At 38.3% G+C, this 20,286-nt stretch overlaps 1 protein-coding gene across 1 annotated transcript in view; it reads left to right on the top strand.

The window, feature by feature from the left end:
* tbc1d14 (TBC1 domain family, member 14) overlaps window positions 1-20,175 on the top strand; it is a 70,848-nt gene extending 50,673 nt beyond the window's left edge. The window contains exons 5-14 of the mRNA XM_059355188.1: window positions 702-784; window positions 1,368-1,485; window positions 5,091-5,197; window positions 7,026-7,106; window positions 7,258-7,343; window positions 8,474-8,545; window positions 12,432-12,560; window positions 13,589-13,698; window positions 16,140-16,398; window positions 17,977-20,175. Coding sequence (XP_059211171.1) covers window positions 702-784; window positions 1,368-1,485; window positions 5,091-5,197; window positions 7,026-7,106; window positions 7,258-7,343; window positions 8,474-8,545; window positions 12,432-12,560; window positions 13,589-13,698; window positions 16,140-16,398; window positions 17,977-18,033 — 1,102 coding nt within the window. The 3' untranslated portion in view covers window positions 18,034-20,175. The remainder of the gene's footprint in view (window positions 1-701; window positions 785-1,367; window positions 1,486-5,090; window positions 5,198-7,025; window positions 7,107-7,257; window positions 7,344-8,473; window positions 8,546-12,431; window positions 12,561-13,588; window positions 13,699-16,139; window positions 16,399-17,976) is intronic.
* The last annotated feature ends 111 nt before the right edge of the window (window positions 20,176-20,286 follow it).

Consider the following 20,286-nt stretch of genomic DNA (forward strand, 5'->3'; position numbering starts at 1 on the left):
CAATTACTTTTTTTTATTTTGAAAGTGCAGTACAGTGAGAATGATCTTTTTTATATATATACACAAGCTTTTATTGCACAGTTAAACTATTATACAATGTACACATTCTGGGTTCCTTTTGTGTACAATGAGATATTGTTTGAACAAAAAATAGGTAAGAATTGTTCCGTCATTCATCGTTATAAATTGATCATTTTATTATTAATTTGACACAGGGGCCACAGCAGGGGCCAAGGGCTTCTTCACAGGGGCAGTGGCCCCTGGAGGCCCCTGTGTAGAACCGCCACTGCATGGAAGTCATGGAATATTGTTAATTGTTACAGTAATCTCATGTGGATATTCTTCTGATTACAAATACATTAGTCCCATTGGCCAACCCTAACTCAGCATTTAAATGTCAATTTAGAATGTGAGTGCCAATGTTATGAATGAAGCTCCGAACTATTTGGTTCAGCCTTACTAATAACTAGTTTTCATCAGCAGATGGAGATGTGAGATGTGGCTGAAAGCTCAGGAAAAAGCACATTCACCTTGAGTTCATTTTCCGTCTATTTAGTAGCTGTTCCTTGGCTTTCTCCCATATGTCATGATCTTCATCAGCACAAATACAAGATTTGTCTTGGATTGTAGATCTTTAATTACCATTTGCTCCAGAAAAGCCCAGAGAACACACAGTGTCTAATGATGTTTGTGTGTTCCAGTAATCTACCTGCCAAGCCAGCCGAGGAGGCCCAGAAACACAGACAGCAGTATGAGGAGATGGTGGCCCAGGCCAAGAAGAGAGGTGAGCTCGTAGTGGCAAAAATCGTTATAAGGAGGAAAGATCACTGAGTCGTTGGAGTATAAGCCTAAAAAGGTTTATTCCAATTGCAATTAGGAGAGCACAAGGTACAGTCAAAAAGTCTGCACAGAGTGAATCTGCAGACAAAGGGAGCTAACAGTTTTTATAGAGTTACAATACATGTGTGTGTGTTAGTAAGGAGGCACAGTCTTACGACCTTGAGGACTTGAGATAGCACAGAAGGAGCAACTGTGACCTGTTATCTTACAGGATGAAAAGGGCGGATTGTGTTCGCATGAAAATTATATAAAATTATGTGAAAGAGATATAAAGTTATGTGAAAATGATATAAAGTTATGTGAAAATGATATAAAGTTATGTGAAAATGATATAAAGTTATGTGAAAATGTTCAGAAAGTTATGTGAAAAGGCATACGCATGGCACTTTGTCATAACACAAGTCCTTTAAAGTTCCCTTACCATGTTGTCCCTGAGTGCCATCTTCAGCCTGCTCTCCATTCTGTTCTTCTATTAACCCTCCCTCTGTTGTGTGTCTAACCACCTCTCTCCACAACCCTGTCTGTAGAGTTGAAGGATGCTCAGAAGAGAAAGAAGCAGCTGGAGGATCGCTGTAAGCTGGAGGAAAGCATCGGCACAGCCGCTCAGATCTGGAACCAGGAGATCTTACCTAACTGGAGTACAACGTGAGTACAAACTGAGTTTAGAATGTGTGTTGCCCTGAGCATAACATTTATTACACAATCAATATACACTCATCGGCTACTTTGCTCGTTAACACAAATATCTAATCCAATTTGACTGTTGGGTGTCACCTTTTGGCTACCAGTGTTGGGGATAACGCGTTACAAAGTAACCGCCGTCTATTATCAGTAAATGAGGCCGAGGAGCAGCTAAACATTTGACACACCGAGCAGCAGAGAGAGAAGCTATCGCTAGCTGCTAAGCTAAGTAGCTAACAAAACTGAATAACGTAAACAGATGAGTTTACAAGAAGGAGAGAGATAAAAGTGCTTAAGCAAAATTTGCATAGATGTAAATAGAGCGGACAATCATCTGATATAAGCCAATCACAGGGCAGCAACTCAATGCATTTAGGCATATAGACATGGTGAAGACAAGCTGCTGAAGTTCAAAGTGAGCACCAGAATGGGGAAGAAAGGTGATTTAAGGGACTATGGGCATTTTATGGGCATGGTTGTTGGTCTGAGTATTTCACAAACTGCTGATCTAACAACCATCTCTAGGGTTTACAGAGAACGGTCCGAAAAAGCGAAAATTATTCAGTGAGCCAAAATGCCTTGTTGCTGCCAGAGGTTCACACAGGCTCAAGATTGGAAAAATGTTGCATGTTGAGTTGTAAACAAACTCAAGCATGGATCCATCCTGCCATGTATCAGCGGTTCAGGCTGCTGCTGGTGTAATGGTGTGGGAGATATTTTCTTGGCTCACTTTGGGCCTCTTAGTACCAACTGAGCTTTGTTTAAACGCCACAGCCTCCCTGAGTGTTGTCGCTGACCACGTCCGTCCCTTTATGACCACACTGTGCCGTCTTCTGATACCTACTTCCAGCAGGATAACGCACCATATCACAAAGCTCAAATCATCTCAAACTGGTTTCTTAAACATGACAATACTACTAGTACTAGGAGTATTACTGTACTCCACTGGCCTTCACAGTCACCAGATCTCAATCCAACAGAGCACCTTTAAGGTGGGCAACTGACAAATCTGCAGCCACTGTCTGATGCTATGATGGCAATATGGACCATAATCTGTGAGAAATGTTTCCAGCACCTTGTTGAATCTATGCCATGAAGAATTAGTGAAGTTTTGAAGGCAAAAAACCCGGTAGTAGCAAAGTTGTTGGGCGGCTGTGGCTCAGTTGGTAGAGTGTGTTGCCCCCCAACCGAAGGGTTGGTGGTTCGATCTCTGACCATCGCAGCCTACATGTTGAAGTATGCTTGAGCAAGATACTGAACCCCAAATTGCTCCCGATGCTGCGTTCATCGGTGTGTGAATGAATTCCCAATGGTGGCAGGTGGCACCGTTTAGGGTAGCCTCTGCCACCATTATGAATGTGTGTGTGAAAGGGTGAATGAGCGCAGTCTGTAGTGTAAAGCACTTTGAGTGGTCGCAAAGACTAGAAAATCGCTATATAAGTGCAGGTCCATTTACCATTTGTCTCTCTGTCAGAACTGTAAAGATGGATGACGAAGACATTACGACCTAAGGCCAACAAGGGAAATACACTTAAGCAGCATTTCTTTAGCATTTTAGCAGCCAGGGCAACATTTTTGTAATTGTTTTCAATGGAGGTGATGTGTTTTGTTTGCTGCTTTCGCATTGCTGAGTTTAATTTTTGCCTAACTTGCTACTTTTGAAGGAGCACCCTGAACACCTAGAGTTGAAAAACTTCAACTCAGAGCAGAGAAAATGTCACATTTTTTACTCATTCAAAAAAAAACCTCTTATTCTTTTCTCTTCTTTTCTTCTTTAACATATAGCACTCCTTTAGCAATGACAGTTAGCTCTTAAAGTTATGTACTTACTTGATTCCTGTGGTCTATGTCTAGTACCATCAGGTTGAATGCACTTACTGTAAGTCGCTTTGGACAAAAGCGTCTGCTAAATGACATGTAATGTAATGTCATTGTCCAATCTGATTCATTTAGACACAAAACTGTCCCCAGCGAAGCCCCCAGCTGGTGGAGCCCCTATGATTTCTCCTCCTACCCACACAGATCTCCCTTCCCCCGTGTCCAATGTGCTGTTTAAAACACCCTCTTACCCTCAATCAGGGCCAGATCTACTGCACTCTGTCCGTCCATTTCTATGGCTGACAATTGAATTGCTGAAATGGCGTGCCATGTGTTTCCTCACATTATTGCATGATCATTTATTTTGATCAGCATTATGCGAGCGCAGCTGAACAGCTGCTGTGGACGAGCACCGCAGGGAGAAAATCCAAAGACATTATATGCAGACGTAATGATTCATTATGAGATTAACAAAACACAACCTGTTTAACAAGCAGAACTGGTGCATTGTCATGCCAATGACAATTTGAATTGATATCATACAGTCATGTAGTATTTCAAAGGACTGCCACTCCTACAGGTGTAATACCTTGGCATAACATTAGTACTTATTACCCTAATATGAAAGGTTGGGAGGTCTTTGTAAAGATTTTAGGTTTGTATGATCTTGCTTTACCAGCCAAGTCTGTTTTGATCTATGAGGTTAATATAAGGAAGGAAGAAAAGATGTGAGTTAAAGAGAAGTTTTACTCTAAAGGAAAGTAATTTCCTGCATGGCAGTAAAATAAGACTGCCACCTTGTGGCTCTGATCAATTAATAATGGTTTAATCTATGAAACACAGTCATCAAGCAGTAGGGGTGTCACCGAATTTCAGGGATTTACACTACTGGTCAAAAGTTTTAGAACACACCAACTTTTCCAGAATTTAATTGAAAATTATGCAGTTTAATGTCTCAGTGTACTCTGAAATGAATGCACATTTGCAACATTTAAAATTCTTTATTGAGCATGATAGTGTTTTGAAAGTAAAAAAAAGATTCAAAATCACATTTTATGTTGGACTAAAGGACTAAAAAAAGACACAAAATGACAAAAAAAGACACAAAAAAGACACCAAAAGACACAAAATGACTTAAAAAAGACACAAAATGACCAAAAAAGATACAAAATGACAAAAAAAGACATGAAAAGAATTCAAAAATGGACAAAATAGCCCAAGACTCCATAGAGTTAAGTTGTTAACCCATTTCTTGTTCCCTGAAAAAGGCCTTCTTGTATAATTCTGAAATGTACATTATTTTTCAGTTTTGGTTAACCTTACCTTCACCGCTTACCTTTGTACCCTTTCAAGCTGTCCATTTGACTTGAACTGCTTGAATTTCAATAAAAAACTGGAAAAATTGGGGTGTTCTAAAACTTTTGACCGGTAGTGTATATAAACAGCATGATCAGAGAAATCTTTTTTTTTTAACATATGGTCTCAGTATGGTACATTTCAAGAAAAATAAGATGGTGATATCACATTTAGCTACCATGTATCTGATCTTTTTTAAAGCAGAAGGAAATTATCTATTGATCTTTATGACTCAAGACTTTACAGTTGAGCAACAGCGGAGCCTTAAGTGCTGAGGAACAAAGTTTAATGTCAAATCAAACGGTGGATTTGGAGAATCGAGACATCCCTACTCAGCAGCCCCTGGTGTGTTGAACTTTCCTTCAACATTTAACTTGCATTACATCTTTCTCCAGGTGTACATCTCGACGAGTGAGAGACCTCTGGTGGCAGGGCATCCCACCCAGTGTGAGAGGCAAAGTGTGGAGCCTGGCTGTGGGCAACGACCTCAACATCACCCATGGTACATGCCTGTTATTATTCATGGATCATTAGTGTACTTCAAATTTGACTGTCATATCCTGGTTTGCACTGTTACCTGACTGTTCTTCACGTAGTATTTTCTATAAGCTCTCAAATACTTTTTGAATTTAATTTCTATCTGCAGAGGCTGAAAAATCTATTATTTAGTAGGAAGAGTTGACACTTCTGTTGAATTTCCAGAAAAACTTCAGGTTTTAGGGGCTTATTTTAAAATCGCCCAGAGGTTTTACAGGCGTTTCAGGCCTCAATGGGTTAAAAACACACTAGTATGTACGAGCATATATACCGTTTCAGTGTTAATTGAATAAGAGGCAGCGAGATAAACAGAAGAGGAAAGAAGAGTGTGTCCATTAAGGAGAAGCATGGTCCAGTGATTCCTTTAGTACAAGAGGGAACAAGCAGCATTTCAATGAGCTCTCAAGTCTGCACGGAGATTACACACACACACACACACACACACACACACACACAAAATTCCTTCTCCACATGCTAAGGCAGCACCGACTCCAAGCTCCAAATCTCCTCAGGGCTGCTTGCATATAAGCGTTCACTGAGTGCTGAGCTCGTACACTCTGCTTTGTATTACTCAGCCTTTTAAATCGAACACACACACACACACACACACACACTCAAAGCACCTTTGAAGTCCCCTTCAAAGATGTCCGTCTTTTCTTTAGTAGTAGCTCAGTTACTGCTGCTAATGCTACTACTAGCATCTCCCACTATTTCTTGTACAGGGGGCAGCAACCTTTACTAACCAAAGAGCCATTGTTGGAATGTCCACAAACATTATTTTGAGCCTTACAATGAAGATGAAGCAGCCTACAAAGCCTAAATTAGCCCAACAACACCACTAATAGGTCATAATGAGCATTTATTAATATAATTTTGTCAGCATGCAGTGAAGACCCAAGCACACATCTATAGCCTGGCTAGGGCAACTCAAAACTAGACTTGAAGTTGGCAAAGTTTAGAGGTTAACCCATTGAGGCCTGAAAAATCGCTGGGCGATTTTAAAATAAGCCTCTAATTTTCTGGAAATTCTGGAAAAATTCTGGGAAAAAAGTGTCAACGCTTCTACTAAATAATAGATTTTTCAGCCTCTGTAGCAGATAGAAATGAAATTCAAAAAGTATTTGAGAGCTTATACAAATACTACAAAACGACGTATCCGCTTTCCAGGCTTCAATGGGTTAAAGGGATAGTTCAGGATTTTGGACATAAAGTCTTATGAAATACTTGACAGTAGTGTAGTGGATGCAAAGCCACCAGCCTACTTTCCGAGCTCTGATTCTGACTGGCTCTGATTGTTAAATTGATGGCAGTGTCACACATGTATGAATAGTCTTGATGCAAAATATTTGCAGGCAAGTATTTCACATTTTCGTTTGCACACCTGTTCAGCCTGGGCTGAAGTTGCTATACCCTGCAGTTGCTATGGATGTGTTGGTGTTGTGTATTGTGTCAGGTCAGGGCCACCGCTGCAGACCTCCATGTCATGCCTCAGAAAGCTCATTATTTCCATCCAGCATCTCATCACTAGAGGGCAGCCACGGGTCAAAGCACAGACGGAGGGATCCGATGTACTGCAGCAAAACAAATGTGCTCTGAAAATGGAGTTGGATCTGTTTCCTTTAATTACCTTTAGTGTTACAGCTGCAGAGAGTGATGTGAAGAGCTGAAGCCTTTTATAACCTGAAGTGGTTTCTGTCCAGTCATCATGTTCTCCACTCAGTGCCTTCAGCCCCTCGTCTTCCTCCCTTTCTCTCATATTGATTGTACTGTGGTGCTGTTATGTGTCCCTGCAGAGCTGTATAACATCTGTCTGGCCCGGGCAAAGGAAAAGTGGAGGAACTCACCAGCACCTTCCTTAGAGCCTGAAGCTGAAGGTAGAGACCGATTAAAAAGGATTCTCACTTTTTTCTAAAATGATGGCCATATTACCTCACTAATGAATGTGACTAAGCTCAGCAGGAAAAAGTAAAGTACATTTATGACGACTGGGATGTCAGATTGTGTTTCTTCTTTGCGATCTTTCAGATGCTGGTTCAAATCGGGAGTCGAGTCTGGAGCTGATCAAGCTGGACATCTCGAGAACCTTCCCCCAACTGTGTATCTTTCAGCAGGTCAGTGACCAACTGTACAAAAATGCTGTCTCTGTCATTATTAAAGGTATACTATGCAGGATTTTCCTAGATTAATCAGCAAATTCATACCTCCCAGTCATCACTTTTGACCTAGTGGAAGTGTGTGGTGGTGTCTCTATCGACAGAGTCCCTCCCCTGTATTTCCTGATTTGTTTTGCGGAAATGTGCGGGACAATTGTTGGGTGTCACCTTTTGGCTACCAGTGTTGGGGATAACGCGTTATAAAAAGTAACCGACGTCTATTATCAGTAAATGAGGCCGAGGAGCAGCTAAACATTTGACACACTGAGCAGCAGAGAGAGAAGCTATCGCTAGCTGCTAAGCTAACTAGCTAACAGAACTGAATAACGTAAACAGATGAGTTTACAAGAAGGAGAGAGATAAAAGTAAAAAATTTGCATAGATGTAAATAGAGCGGACAATCATCTGATATAATGTGTAACTTTAAGAGAGTTAACTGTATTTAGAGAGAGCACAGAAACACAGGAAGTGACACAATATACTCACCGTTAGCATGCGGTTGTTTTGAATCACAAGTGCACTCTGATTGTGGCAGATAATGAACATATTTTTGTCTGTTGTGGTCATGGTTTGTATGATCAATAGAAATGCATCAAGGTGAAGATGTTATGCTTTCCATGTTTTCTTCTGATAAGAGTTGGTAGTGTGAATATTTCTTTACAATAGAAGTGACAACACACTAAACGGCATATTTAAAAAACATTTAAAAAAGTAACTTTAAAAAGCCAGTTAGTCTCTAAAGTAACTTTCCCCAACACTGTTTGCTACAAAGCTACAAAAACACTGGTCAGAGTGCCAAGAAAACACAAATATTGTGAGTTGAGAGTGAATCTAGGGTTAACTTTCACTTTTGAAAAGTTTGAATGTTGTGTTTACAAAAAGTGTGTGACAATTCTTACATAGTATGCCTTTAAGCCTTGTTATTCAATACAATTTAAGACTGGTAACCTTTGCAAGAAATGGTGACATTACTCTGATATTATTGTGTCAAAGAAAACCTAGTGCTAACATACTGCTAAAGGGTGTGTATGAGTGTATTTTTGGCCTGTTTGCTCCATTGTCTCCATTATTTCTTTGTTAATCATCAGGGCGGGCCATATCATGACGTGCTGCACAGCATTCTGGGAGCATACACTTGTTACCGGCCAGACGTTGGCTATGTAAGTCATACACACACACAAAACATAGTGCTACATAAGCACATTTTATACTTGATCTTTTTAAACCCATGTACTGTGCCTTTAAGAAAACAGTCACATAGCCTTTCAAGTGGGCCTTCAGAAGTGTGTGAACATTGGTTATTGTGGCATTTGGTCTCCTTTATGTGTTATATATTTGATCCACTGTATTGTACGACTACTCGTATATTTTGAAGGTTAAAAGTGACACATAACAGACTTGGATCTCCCACGTAACACCTACATCATCTATAATTATCCTAAATAACCAAAGTTAGATTGTGGTCTGTATGACTGGAAGCTTCTCATATTTGGTTTCCACGGAGTGTGAGGTGTCATTTCATGGTTATATTCAACTGTTCATGTACGTGTATTACATGTAATCAAGACTTAAATCTTTAATTATAAACTCAGACCTTATTATAATGTTGAGTTATGTGTCAGGCAACATCACTCAGCTGTAGAAATGACACACTAGCCTCACTGCTGTTCTCAATAAGGTTAAATGGATTGTGAGTTTGTCATATATTTAAAGTTGTTGGTAGTTATTTATTATTATTTCACATTAGAGTACACAATATTTGTAGACATGGTGGCTATGTCCTTTACAGTCTACAGTCAGTCTATAAACACTCTGATAACAACACAATCAGTCATTTCCATTCAGCTGTCTTAAACTTTTAACAAAAACCTGCTATTGTAGGAATATAAGTAATAGTATTTGACTTTAATTTAGCACAAATAGTACTATTTGGGGTTGTCCGATTATGGCCAAAATTATTATCACAATTATATTAGTCTATATTAAAATCACGATCATTTAACATGATTACTCATTGACCTTGACAAAATCATGCATTTGTTAAACTTTAAATTTTTTTTAAAAAAACCTCAAAAAATTGTGGATTTTCCTAAACATTAAATATATTAAACTCAAATACTTTTAATAAAATAAATGTAAAAAATAAATAAATAGGGAAATAAATCAAAATATTTATACATTTAGATAAATGCATTAAAAAATTATGTTGTTGGTTGGTTTAAAAAAAAAAACCATATGATAAAAAAATACACTATGAATATTAAATGCCAGTACAGACTGTTCCCAATACAAAAGCAATAAACAAGGAATAATAGAATAAAAATAGAATAATAGAAACCAGACAGACAGTATGTATACTGTACAGGGCAGGAATTTCACGAGGGCCATGGCCTAGCAATTTGGCCCCGTGCCCTTAAAAAAAATATCTGCCCCGAGGCCACGGTGGGTTTGATGCCCCGCCCACTGCCCCAGTTGGTTTTGTGGTTTGCTAGTCTGCCCGTTTCCTGTCAACACAGCTTTGACACCTGCGACTTTCGAGGAAAAAAAAGCATCTTTTGATGACATTCATCATCAGAGGTGGGTTTGATTCAAGCCTGGCATGAACTGCTCGGACGGGCTATAATGACAGTTTGATACGAATCTATCACCGGCCAAGCAAGGAGACTTCATCAGACACTTTAATCTGTCCCGCCACAGTCTCATGTGCTGCCTTAAAGTCACATTTCAAGCTACTGAAAGTTTTTTTTACATGATCTATAATATAAAGTTATTTTGCGTTGTGTTGTGTCACCTGTCAGTCAGTCTAACCCCGACCCACCTCTCGGTCCTCCGAGACATGTGAGCATTTACACACTTACACACACACTCGTCCCCACATGATCGCTCCGTGTCTCACCGTCTGCGTGTGCACGCGCGCCGAATTAAATATTATCTACCTGTCCGGGCGGTCAGAGGTCCAAACGGTCCAAACACACTGTTGCATTATGCCGTTCGGTAGCCGCAAGCTAACATTAGCTAACAGTTAAAGTTGTTTTAATCACACTAAACTGTGACCTACTGTTTTTAATAACTTCCTGTCGCTAAACGCATGCAGCTTTCAAAATAAGAGCGCAGTGTGTTAACAGAATCGACCACAGAATTTACAAGAAGACTGTCAAAATAAGAGGCCTGAAATAAAATATACAAGAACCTTTATTCTCCTTTAAAATAATTATTAAAATATGCGATCATTAACATCAGTGTACATCAATGAATAGTTGCATTAGAATGTGTGAGAGACACCAAATTTGGAGTTTTATGGAAAAAAATTCTAGCCAGCTATTTTTCCACACTGGCTGGCTGCTCCAGGTCCTAGTGGAAAGCATGTTGACAGCAATTAAAAATGACACAGTATAGCATAACAAAGATTCTATAATTCAGTATCTCCTGACTGTGAAAAATGTTCTGTGAGGTGTTTGCTCTCATTTAGCTCTCAAAGAGCACAAGATTGATGCATTTTACTTTACAAGGAGATGTTTCTTTACCTGTTTGACAGCTTCAACTGAGACTCCAATCTTCCTCAGAAGCGTCATTACTAGTCCTTAAATTAGTTTCATTATGAACGTGGACTTAAAACCATTGTTTTATTTTATGGCCTTGGTGCCGTGGCTTTTGGCCTTTGTGCTCTCAAAAAATTCACAACACAAAAGGCCAAGTGGCCTTGCCCCTAAAATGATGAAATTCCAGGCCTGATACTGCACCAAGCCGGCAATCCACACAATATCACACCAGGGTTTTTTTGGTCAGGAATTATGTTCCACATTCTGTGAGGACATTAGATATTGTCTGGAATTTAAATTTGCATTAACTGTAATTAATCCCACAAGCAAAATGTGTAGTGACAGGCTGCTAGTGGTGGTTGTGGTCACAGCTGCAACAAATTAAGTTCTACACATCCTCACAGTGTCCAGCAGGAACCCCCCTGATGACCCCATAGCATTAAAATAAAATTGCTTTTCTTCGATACTGTGCTCCTACACAGAACTCACATTTGCACTTTTGTGATTCTTTAATGCCACACCGTGCTCAAAGATGCTGCGGTTAGCCTCGCTGCTCCTCGCTGCAGTCCCACGCTGTCTATACTTAGGTAGAAATGACTGTGACTTCCTGCACTGACCCCAACCCATGAGCTGCTACACACACACATACCCACAATCTATGCATTTACCTCTGTGCAGGTTTTGTTGCATGTGTCTGCATCAGCATTTCGCTTCATTTGCATCTTAAATATCCAAACTGAAGCACTACTGTGCACTACGATTATAAGATACAGATTCAAATGAGAGTGTGTACACTACACGTACATACACTTCCTCACCAAATGTAAAAAATATGAACTAATTAGAGAAACATATTTCCAAAAATTTGAATCCGTCAAAAAAGGTTTTTTAAAATGGCCAGATGAGGAAAAACTGCCGCTCCTCCTCGGGGAAGAGTCACAGAGCTGTAGATTAGATTAGCAGCAGTCTATGTTTCTGCCTGTCACACACTGAGAGACAGCCTGTGACACACAGCTGTTGGTTATTTTGTTTTTATTTTTTATTTTATTTTTTCTTCTTTTTTTTTGCTGGGACAGTTAGATTGTATAAATTATATGTTGATTGTAATTCAATGATTGTAAATATTGCTTTCTTTTATTGTTATTAGTTTTTCTTTTCATCTAAAATGAATAACAGAATTATAATAATTTATTGTAAATATTGCTTTCCTTATCTTGTTATCTTTTTTTCTGATGCTTGCTTTGGCAATATATACATTGTTATGTCATGCCAATAAAGCCAATTGAATAAAGTGTGTTAAATTAGCAGCAGGGTAAATGAGGGCAGAGTGCAGCACTTCACCCTGAGCAGCTGTTATCTTCTGGCCCCCTCTGAGAGACCATGTTAAAGTATAGGCTTCATATTCACACCTTTTATACATACAAGCCTACAGTAAGACCACAGGGTTTTTCCTATATTGTGTTTACTCGTACAAACTCTGTGTGTGTGTGTCTGTGTGTGTGTTTAGGTGCAGGGTATGTCGTTCATCGCAGCAGTGCTGATCCTGAACCTGGACACAGCCGATGCCTTTATAGCTTTTGCCAACCTGCTCAACAAGCCCTGTCAGATGGCCTTCTTCAGAGTCGACCACAGCCTTGTCAGTACACACACACACACACACACACACACACACATACAGATTTTTTTTACCATCAAATCAAATTAGACGTGCACATGCACAGACACATAATAAAAGAATAATAACAGCTGAATTAGATTATTAGTAGAGTACTGTTTATGTTGTGCAAAAGTTAATTCTTAAGGGAGATTGTTGTGTGTACACCCTGTCACATATTCAGGAAGCTGCCAAAATTAAGCAAATAAATAAGTAAAAAAATAAATAAATAAATAAGAATAAAATAAAAATAAAATAAAATGAATAAACGAAGAAATGTAGCAAAAGTATTATAAAAATAAATGTAGGCATAAATTAATTGATGAAAAGTGACATAAATTACATTTGTTTTATTTACAGTTGATAAGTATGGGAATTATTAAAAATATTGAATAAATAAAAGTGAAACTTAAATAGGACGATTAAATCTTTATTTTTAAATACATTTCCTTATATTTAAAGTTTATTTATTTAAAATATATTTGTTTTTTTTTCCCTTTTGCACTTTTTCCTTATTTATTTGCTGTTCTGTGGCTCCATGTTGTAGACCAGCAGTCCCAAACCCAGGCGTATTCAGTTTAAAATCATAGAAGACTTAAGGACAAATGTGAATATTCTCATCAAAGTTGGAATCAGATTATTTGGGAATTTTTCTTTTTAAAATGGCTCGATGATGAATCATTTATAAAGGAGACTTCCTGTTAAGTTTTTTAGTGTTTGAAGTGATTGCAGCATAAGAGCCAGCTCCTAACAGTCTGGGGGGTAAAAAAAAAAAAGTACCCCCAATACGTATGATTGGGTAACCTGACACAGGAGAACATATAAGATATCTCACTGAAGTGTAGGTGAAAATAACGCTTTTTATAACACGCTCAGATTTCACACTGACACACACCACAGAAATCACTCATCCACTTCTACAAATGACTCACCGTCCTGTTTATTGGACACATTCATGTGGGTTTTGTGTGTGTGTCACTCTATAAGACCACCTTCTCCTCTCTCTACAGATGTTGACTTACTTTGCGGCATTTGAAGTGTTCTTTGAAGAAAATCTACCAAAGCTCTTTGCACATTTCCAGAAAAACAGCTTAACCCCTGATATTTATTTAATCGACTGGTAAGTGTTACATTTTCTCCGTTATTTCCTCCCATCTGCTTAATTTCTTCTGTTTATAAACCTCAAAGTTGTGCACAGAATAAATAGCAGCACAAGGCAGCGAGCTAAATGCTACGTAGTGACATGCTTGGAGTGATTAGTAGATACAGAACTCTGTTTAAGAGATACAACTAGAAAAAACTACTGAAGGGATAGTATTTTTTTTTCAAGTGGGGTTGTATGTGGTCATAGACTGTGAAAAAAAGTTTGTTATTCTGGCCTTGGTTTGTGGCTGTACCATAGTGTTTGTTTGCAGCTAGTACATGCTCAGAATAATGCTAGTGCTAGCTAGCTAGCATCGTTAACCAGGGCAAATCGTTATTCAAAATGAAAAGCTGACTCCTTAAAGTTTCTTATTGTCCAACCGAAACGCTGAACAAGATATTTTTAATTCACCAAAATGTTACAATGAACTTTGATTAACTGAACAGAGTAAAAGATGAAAACATGGTGTGCTGTGGTAGTAACGTCAAATCATTATGTAGTCATGCCCTAAAACTTTAAACTAGCGATTGAGACCATAAACTCCATTAGGAAAAAGTTTATTGAGGTAATAAATCCAGTGAAAATCTGATCATTTTCCATTTTAATTTTCATTCAAACTGACTTCTTTTTGCAAACAGTGGAGTCGCCCCCTGCTGGCTGTTAGAAACAATGCAGGTTAAAGGCCCTCCTGCATTGGCTTCGCATTTTAGAACCAAAGGTTGCTGCTTGTCTGAGATACCTCTCAATAGTCAGTGTATTAACTACAGTAGATGGTGGTCGGCACGCCCCCAGTTTAGAGAAGCAGGCAAGAGTACTGACGCAGAAGGTAAACAACAGAGCCGGCCCAAGGCATAAGCGAACTAAGCGACTGCTTAGGGCCCCGTGGCCACTAGGGGGCCCCCAAGAGCAATTAACAAAAAATATGTACAGATTTTGTTTAACATTTTGCATGCATGAGTGACACTTTCTATATGATCAAAGATATATTATTGTACAAAAATACAATTTTATGTCAACAACGCAAAGATAAAAGGGATGTTTTCACGTTTTTCAAAAATAATAAACCAGATGACACTTTTACAGTAAAAATAATGCTTTACCATTTGGATTGTTGTGTAAATCAACCCCAAGTCACTCTATAGTTGAATGTGATACATTTTTGGATGAAAAAACACATGTGACACCCTGGACATCATTCATTCATTGGTATTATTTGTATCATTATTGCATTGGTATTATTTATGTAATTAACTGGGACACCCCCTTAAATGTGTGAAGACATATCAGGCTGACAATAGCATAATGTAAACAACACTGCCAGAGCCACAATGAGTTTGTAGTAGGTGTGTGAATGATCAACAATCAATATTATTGGCAGAAATAGAGGGCCCCAACATTGAATTTTGCTTAGGGCCCCATGGAGGCTTGGGCCGGCTCTGGTAAACAATATACTGCTGTGGACCAGGGGCAGCAGCTAAATGTATTTTAAGGACCTTAAAAAACCCCATATTGGACAACCCTTGAACTGAAGCCATTATCTATGCTGTCTTCAAAGCCACCAAACAGTCATTTAATCTTGCAGAAGAATATCAAGTCTACCACTCCCTCATTCTGTTAGTTGTGTTAGTTTGTTATTGTGAGACTTTGTTTGTTTTTTAATGGCTAGTTATGAATCACAGAAGTCACAGAATACCACAAATAAACTAACTGATCGAAGCACTGGTAGATCAGAAACTCCTGTGTTATGCAAGGTAAAATTACTGTTTTTATCAAAGGAGTCTGGTGGTTTTGAGGCCAGCATAGAGGTGTAAACTTAATGCATTTAGCTGCTGCTCCAGTCTACAGCAGTACATTGCTTATCTACAGTGTCAGTACTCCTGCCTGTAGGTAATTCACTGACTATGGATAAGTTCCTTTTACTTCCCCACTTCAAAAAATGCAAACTACCCCTTTAATGTTTTAGTATACAGTACAGGCCAAAAGTTTGGACACACCTTCTCATTCAATGCGGTTCCTTTATTTTCATGACTATTTACATTGTAGATTCATCAAAACTATTAATGAACACATGTGGAATTATGTACTTAACAAAAAAGTGTGAAATAACTGAAAACATGTCTTATATTCTAGTAAGCAAAGGGTGGTTACTTTGAGGAATCTAAAATACAAGACATGTTTTCAGTTATTTCACACTTTTTTGTTAAGTACATAATTCCATATGTGTTCATTCATAGTTTTGATGAATCTACAATGTAAATAGTCATGAAAATAAAGGAAACGCACTGAATGAGAAGGTTTGTGTCCAAACTTTTGGCCTGTACTGTATATACAGTTGCACATTAATCTAAAAACATCACCTATGCATGTGTTTTTTGTCTTCCTCTGTGTTAATTTAATGACTCGGCTCGTCCCTCCAGGATCTTCACCCTGTACAGTAAGTCTCTGCCGCTGGACCTGGCGTGTCGCGTCTGGGACGTGTTCTGCAGAGACAACGAGGAGTTCCTGTTCCGCACGGCGATCGGCCTGCTGCGCCTCTACCAGGACGTCCTGACCACCATGGACTTCATCCACATGGCTCAGTTCCTCACCCGCCTGCCCGACCTCATCCCTGCCGAGCAGCTCTTCCAGCACATCGCAGCCATTCACATGACGAGCCGCAACAGGAAGTGGGCGCAGGTAGGAAGCTTGAGCTTTATATTTCAGGTGGTTTTGGCTGGAACTGATTCTTGTAACCTGTAATTTTTTTTCAAAAATTAATAATCGAAGAAATGTAGCAAAAGTATTATAAAAATAAATGTAGGCATAAATTAATTGATGAAAAGTGACATAAACTACATTTGTTTTTATTTACAGTCGATTAGTATGGGAATTATTAAAAATATTAAATAAATAGTTTTTAATTTTTATTTAATAACTTAAATAGGACGATTAAATCTTTATTTTTAAATACATTTCCTTATATATAAAGTTTATTTATTTAAAATATATTTATGGTTTTTTTCCCTTTTGCATTTTTCCTTATTTATTTGCTGTTCTGTGGCTCCATGTTGTAGACCAGCAGTCCCAAACCTTAATGCGAATATTGAGTATTCAGTTTAAAATCATAGAAGACTTGAGGACAAATGCGAATATTCTCATCAAAGTTAGAATCAGATTATTTGGGATTCTTTCTTTTTAAAATGGCCGATGATGAATCATTTATAAAGGAGACAGGAAGTGGGCAGGTAGGATGCTTGAGCTTTATATTTCAGGTGGTTTTGGCTGGAACTGATTCTTGTAACCTGTAATTTTTATTCATTTGCTTTTAAATGTTTTATTCATTCACTTTTTTTAAAAAACATTTTTTAATTCGCTTTTAACCCTCAGGGCCCACTTTAATTTACTACCCTTTCGAGCCCTTTGGGCTGAAAATGTCCACCTCTATTTAAAAAAAAAAAAAAAAAAAAATGCTATAAAAACTTTACAGATTAATATTTTTTTATACTTTTTTCTGCATAAACCTCTTAAACAACTTCTGCCCTGCTCAAAACTATTAAACATTCAAAGATTTTGAGAATTTTAACCCTTTAAATGCCAGTTTGATTGCACAATGTCACTGATGTTTTATATGAAAAAAACACAAAAATTTAGTTATTTTTCATATAATATATTTTTTTTGGCTGGGTCATTGGTTTTTATCACATCCTTGGATATGTCAAAGATTAAGAACAAAATTGATTTTGATGCATTTTTAGTTTTTGTGTAGTGTCAGATTTAAAATGTAATACCCTTTCGAGCCCTTTGGGCTGAAAATGTCCACCTCCAAAAAAATGCTATAAAAACTTTACAGATTAGTATTTTTTTCTACTTTTTTCTGCATAAACCTCTTAAACAACTTCTGTCCTGCTCATTGACATTTTCAGCCCGAAAGGGCTAGAAAAGGGTAGTAAGCTTGTACACAGTGTATTAAAGAGCCATTAGAAAAAATTAAATTAGAATTTCAAAATATATCAAAAAAGAAATCCTTCTTCCAAAAATCATGTCATTTGCAGTATCACAGCCAAAATGATTGCCAAAAATCAAGTGAAAAATTTCTGAAATGGCTGAAAATGTCCTTAGTGGGCCCTGAGGGTTTAATGTCTTCTAATGTGTTTTATGTATTTTAATCTTGTCCCTGTAAAGCACTTTGAATGGCCTTGTGTCTGAATTGTGCTATATAAATAAACTTGCCTTGCCTTCCATTTCTTTTAACTGTACCTCTTTCCATCTCCTCAGGTCCTGCAGGCGTTACAGAAAGACCAGGAGCGAGGCAGCCCGGTGCTGAAGCGCTGAGCTGCGGTCAGAGGATCACACATTACCAGACTCAACCAGCTCCCTCTACAGCCCTCGGGGGGGGAAAAACTGGTCTCTCAGTAGACCAGATGGACCTGAGAAGGACCTTTTGACTTCAACGGGACATATCTGGTTGCAGCTGCTGTGATCAACCTCTTCCTGGGAGCCGTGTTACTGCTCTAACTGGAGCCAGGCCCCCTGATGAGGGACGGGTTTGAAAAGGAATACGAGGCCTTATTTATCGTAACGTGTGCTCAGAGGCCCAGCAGTGGACTGTAAAGTGTAGCTGGCAGAGGCTGAAGAATGTATCACACACACTCCCACATATAGCAGGCTGATTCAGGTGGTCACAGAGATACCAGTTACTACTCACATCCTCCACTCAGATCTGATACTCTGCTGTCAGAACTCCTTCCAGCTACAGTTCTACTTGTCCCGTCTCTCTGTGTGGCTTTTTATGACCAAAAAAAAAAGTCTAAGTGTGACGCCCAGTCTTTCAAAGATTTGGTCAGAGAAGGAAATGCAACCCTGATTTAAAAAAAAAAAAAAAAGTTGGGACGCTGCAGAAAACCTATGATCGATCATTTGCTCCTTTTTGGCATACATTCCTTTGAAAACTGTACAAATTGTGTCGTGGCATCGCCTCGCTGGAATAATCAGGGATGTTTTTCAAGAAAAGACGTCTGGATGGCAGCATATGTTTCTCCAAATCCTTATTGTCAGCATTAATGGTGCCTTCACAGATGTGACAGTTACCCATGATGCAATGGGCTCTAACACACCCGCGAACCATCACAGATGCTTTTGAACTTTGTGCTGGTAACAATCTGGATAGCTCTTTAACCCAGAGGAAACAAAATAGTTTCACAAAAACAACATGAAATGTGGACCTGTCAGTCTCAGATGAGCTCGGGCCCAGAGAAGTTGGCGGCGTTACTGGATGTTGTTGATATAGACGGTAAAATTCCCAAATTTCTAAATTTTTCATTCTTTGCAATTGTGCATTGAGAGATTATGTTCTTTACATTTTTGATTATTTGTCTACACAATTTTTCACAAAGTGGTGAACCTCGTCCCATCTTTACTTAGGGTCTTTTTGGAATGGATTACTGGCATCAAATTCAGAATAAGCATATATTTACAAAAATACATGACGTTAATGAAGTTGAAACATTATGTTGTCTTTGTGCAGATAATAAATAAATTGAATATACAGTCATGGAAAAAATTTGTAGACCATTGTTTTCTTCAGTTTCTTGTTTATTTTAATGCCTGGTACAACTAAAGGTAAATTTGTTTGGGCAAATATAATGATAACAATAAAAATAGAGTGGATATCTAGCCATTTTCCATGGTTTTCTTAATAATAACCAAAATCATCATCAAGAAAACCATGGAAAATGGCTAGATATCAGCTCTTAAATTAAACTCTTATGAGCTAGTTTTGTTGTTTTCGTTATATTTGTCCAAACAAATGTACCTTTAGTTGTACCAGGCATTAAAATGAACAAGAAATTGAAGAAAACAAGCGTGGTTTAATCATTTTTTCCATGACTGTATGTCAAAAAGTATTAATCAATGAAGTGTTCTATTTACAGCGTCCCAACTTTTTTAAAGCGGGGTTGTAGTAATTTCCTAAAATGACACCTCCAGAGTCAGATCTGTGAGTGAAAGTGTTGAAATATGTTAAGCTCGTGTCTCTGTCTCTTGTTTTTGGAACTTTTTTTTTTTGTTGTTCAAACTTCAGTCATTCCTTCATATTAATTTTATCGTCAGTGTGCGCTTCATTTGTGTCTTTTCCCTTTGGTTCAGAACCATTCCATGAAGTCAACTCTCAGTTTTTAGCTAATATCCATGAATTGCACATGACCTTCATGCTGAAGACATCTACGGTGACTCTGAGAGCACCACATTGTTACATTTGTTCTACCCCTCTAAAAAGAGGTCATAAGCTGCCTGTAAAATGACTTTTACAGAATATTTATGTCAATGAAAATGGAGTAAATAATGAGTTGGACGTCCAACTGCCCGTAATGTTTGAGGTACATTTCAGCTCGTCTTGGCGTGAGTGTGATGACTTTAAATTCTATATTTATTTATTATTTATCAGAAGGACATAAACAGGGCTGTGTCCCAATCAAATGAAGGTTGTTGCCGAGTCTATTCCCACACCAACTAGTTCAGAGCACATACTTGATTTTAACACATAGCAACTGGTAGTTGCAGCCCTACACAGAGCAGTCAGCATATGCA

The sequence above is a fragment of the Centropristis striata genome, chromosome 17, assembly GCF_030273125.1.
Source record: "Centropristis striata isolate RG_2023a ecotype Rhode Island chromosome 17, C.striata_1.0, whole genome shotgun sequence".
Lineage (NCBI taxonomy): Eukaryota > Metazoa > Chordata > Actinopteri > Perciformes > Serranidae > Centropristis > Centropristis striata.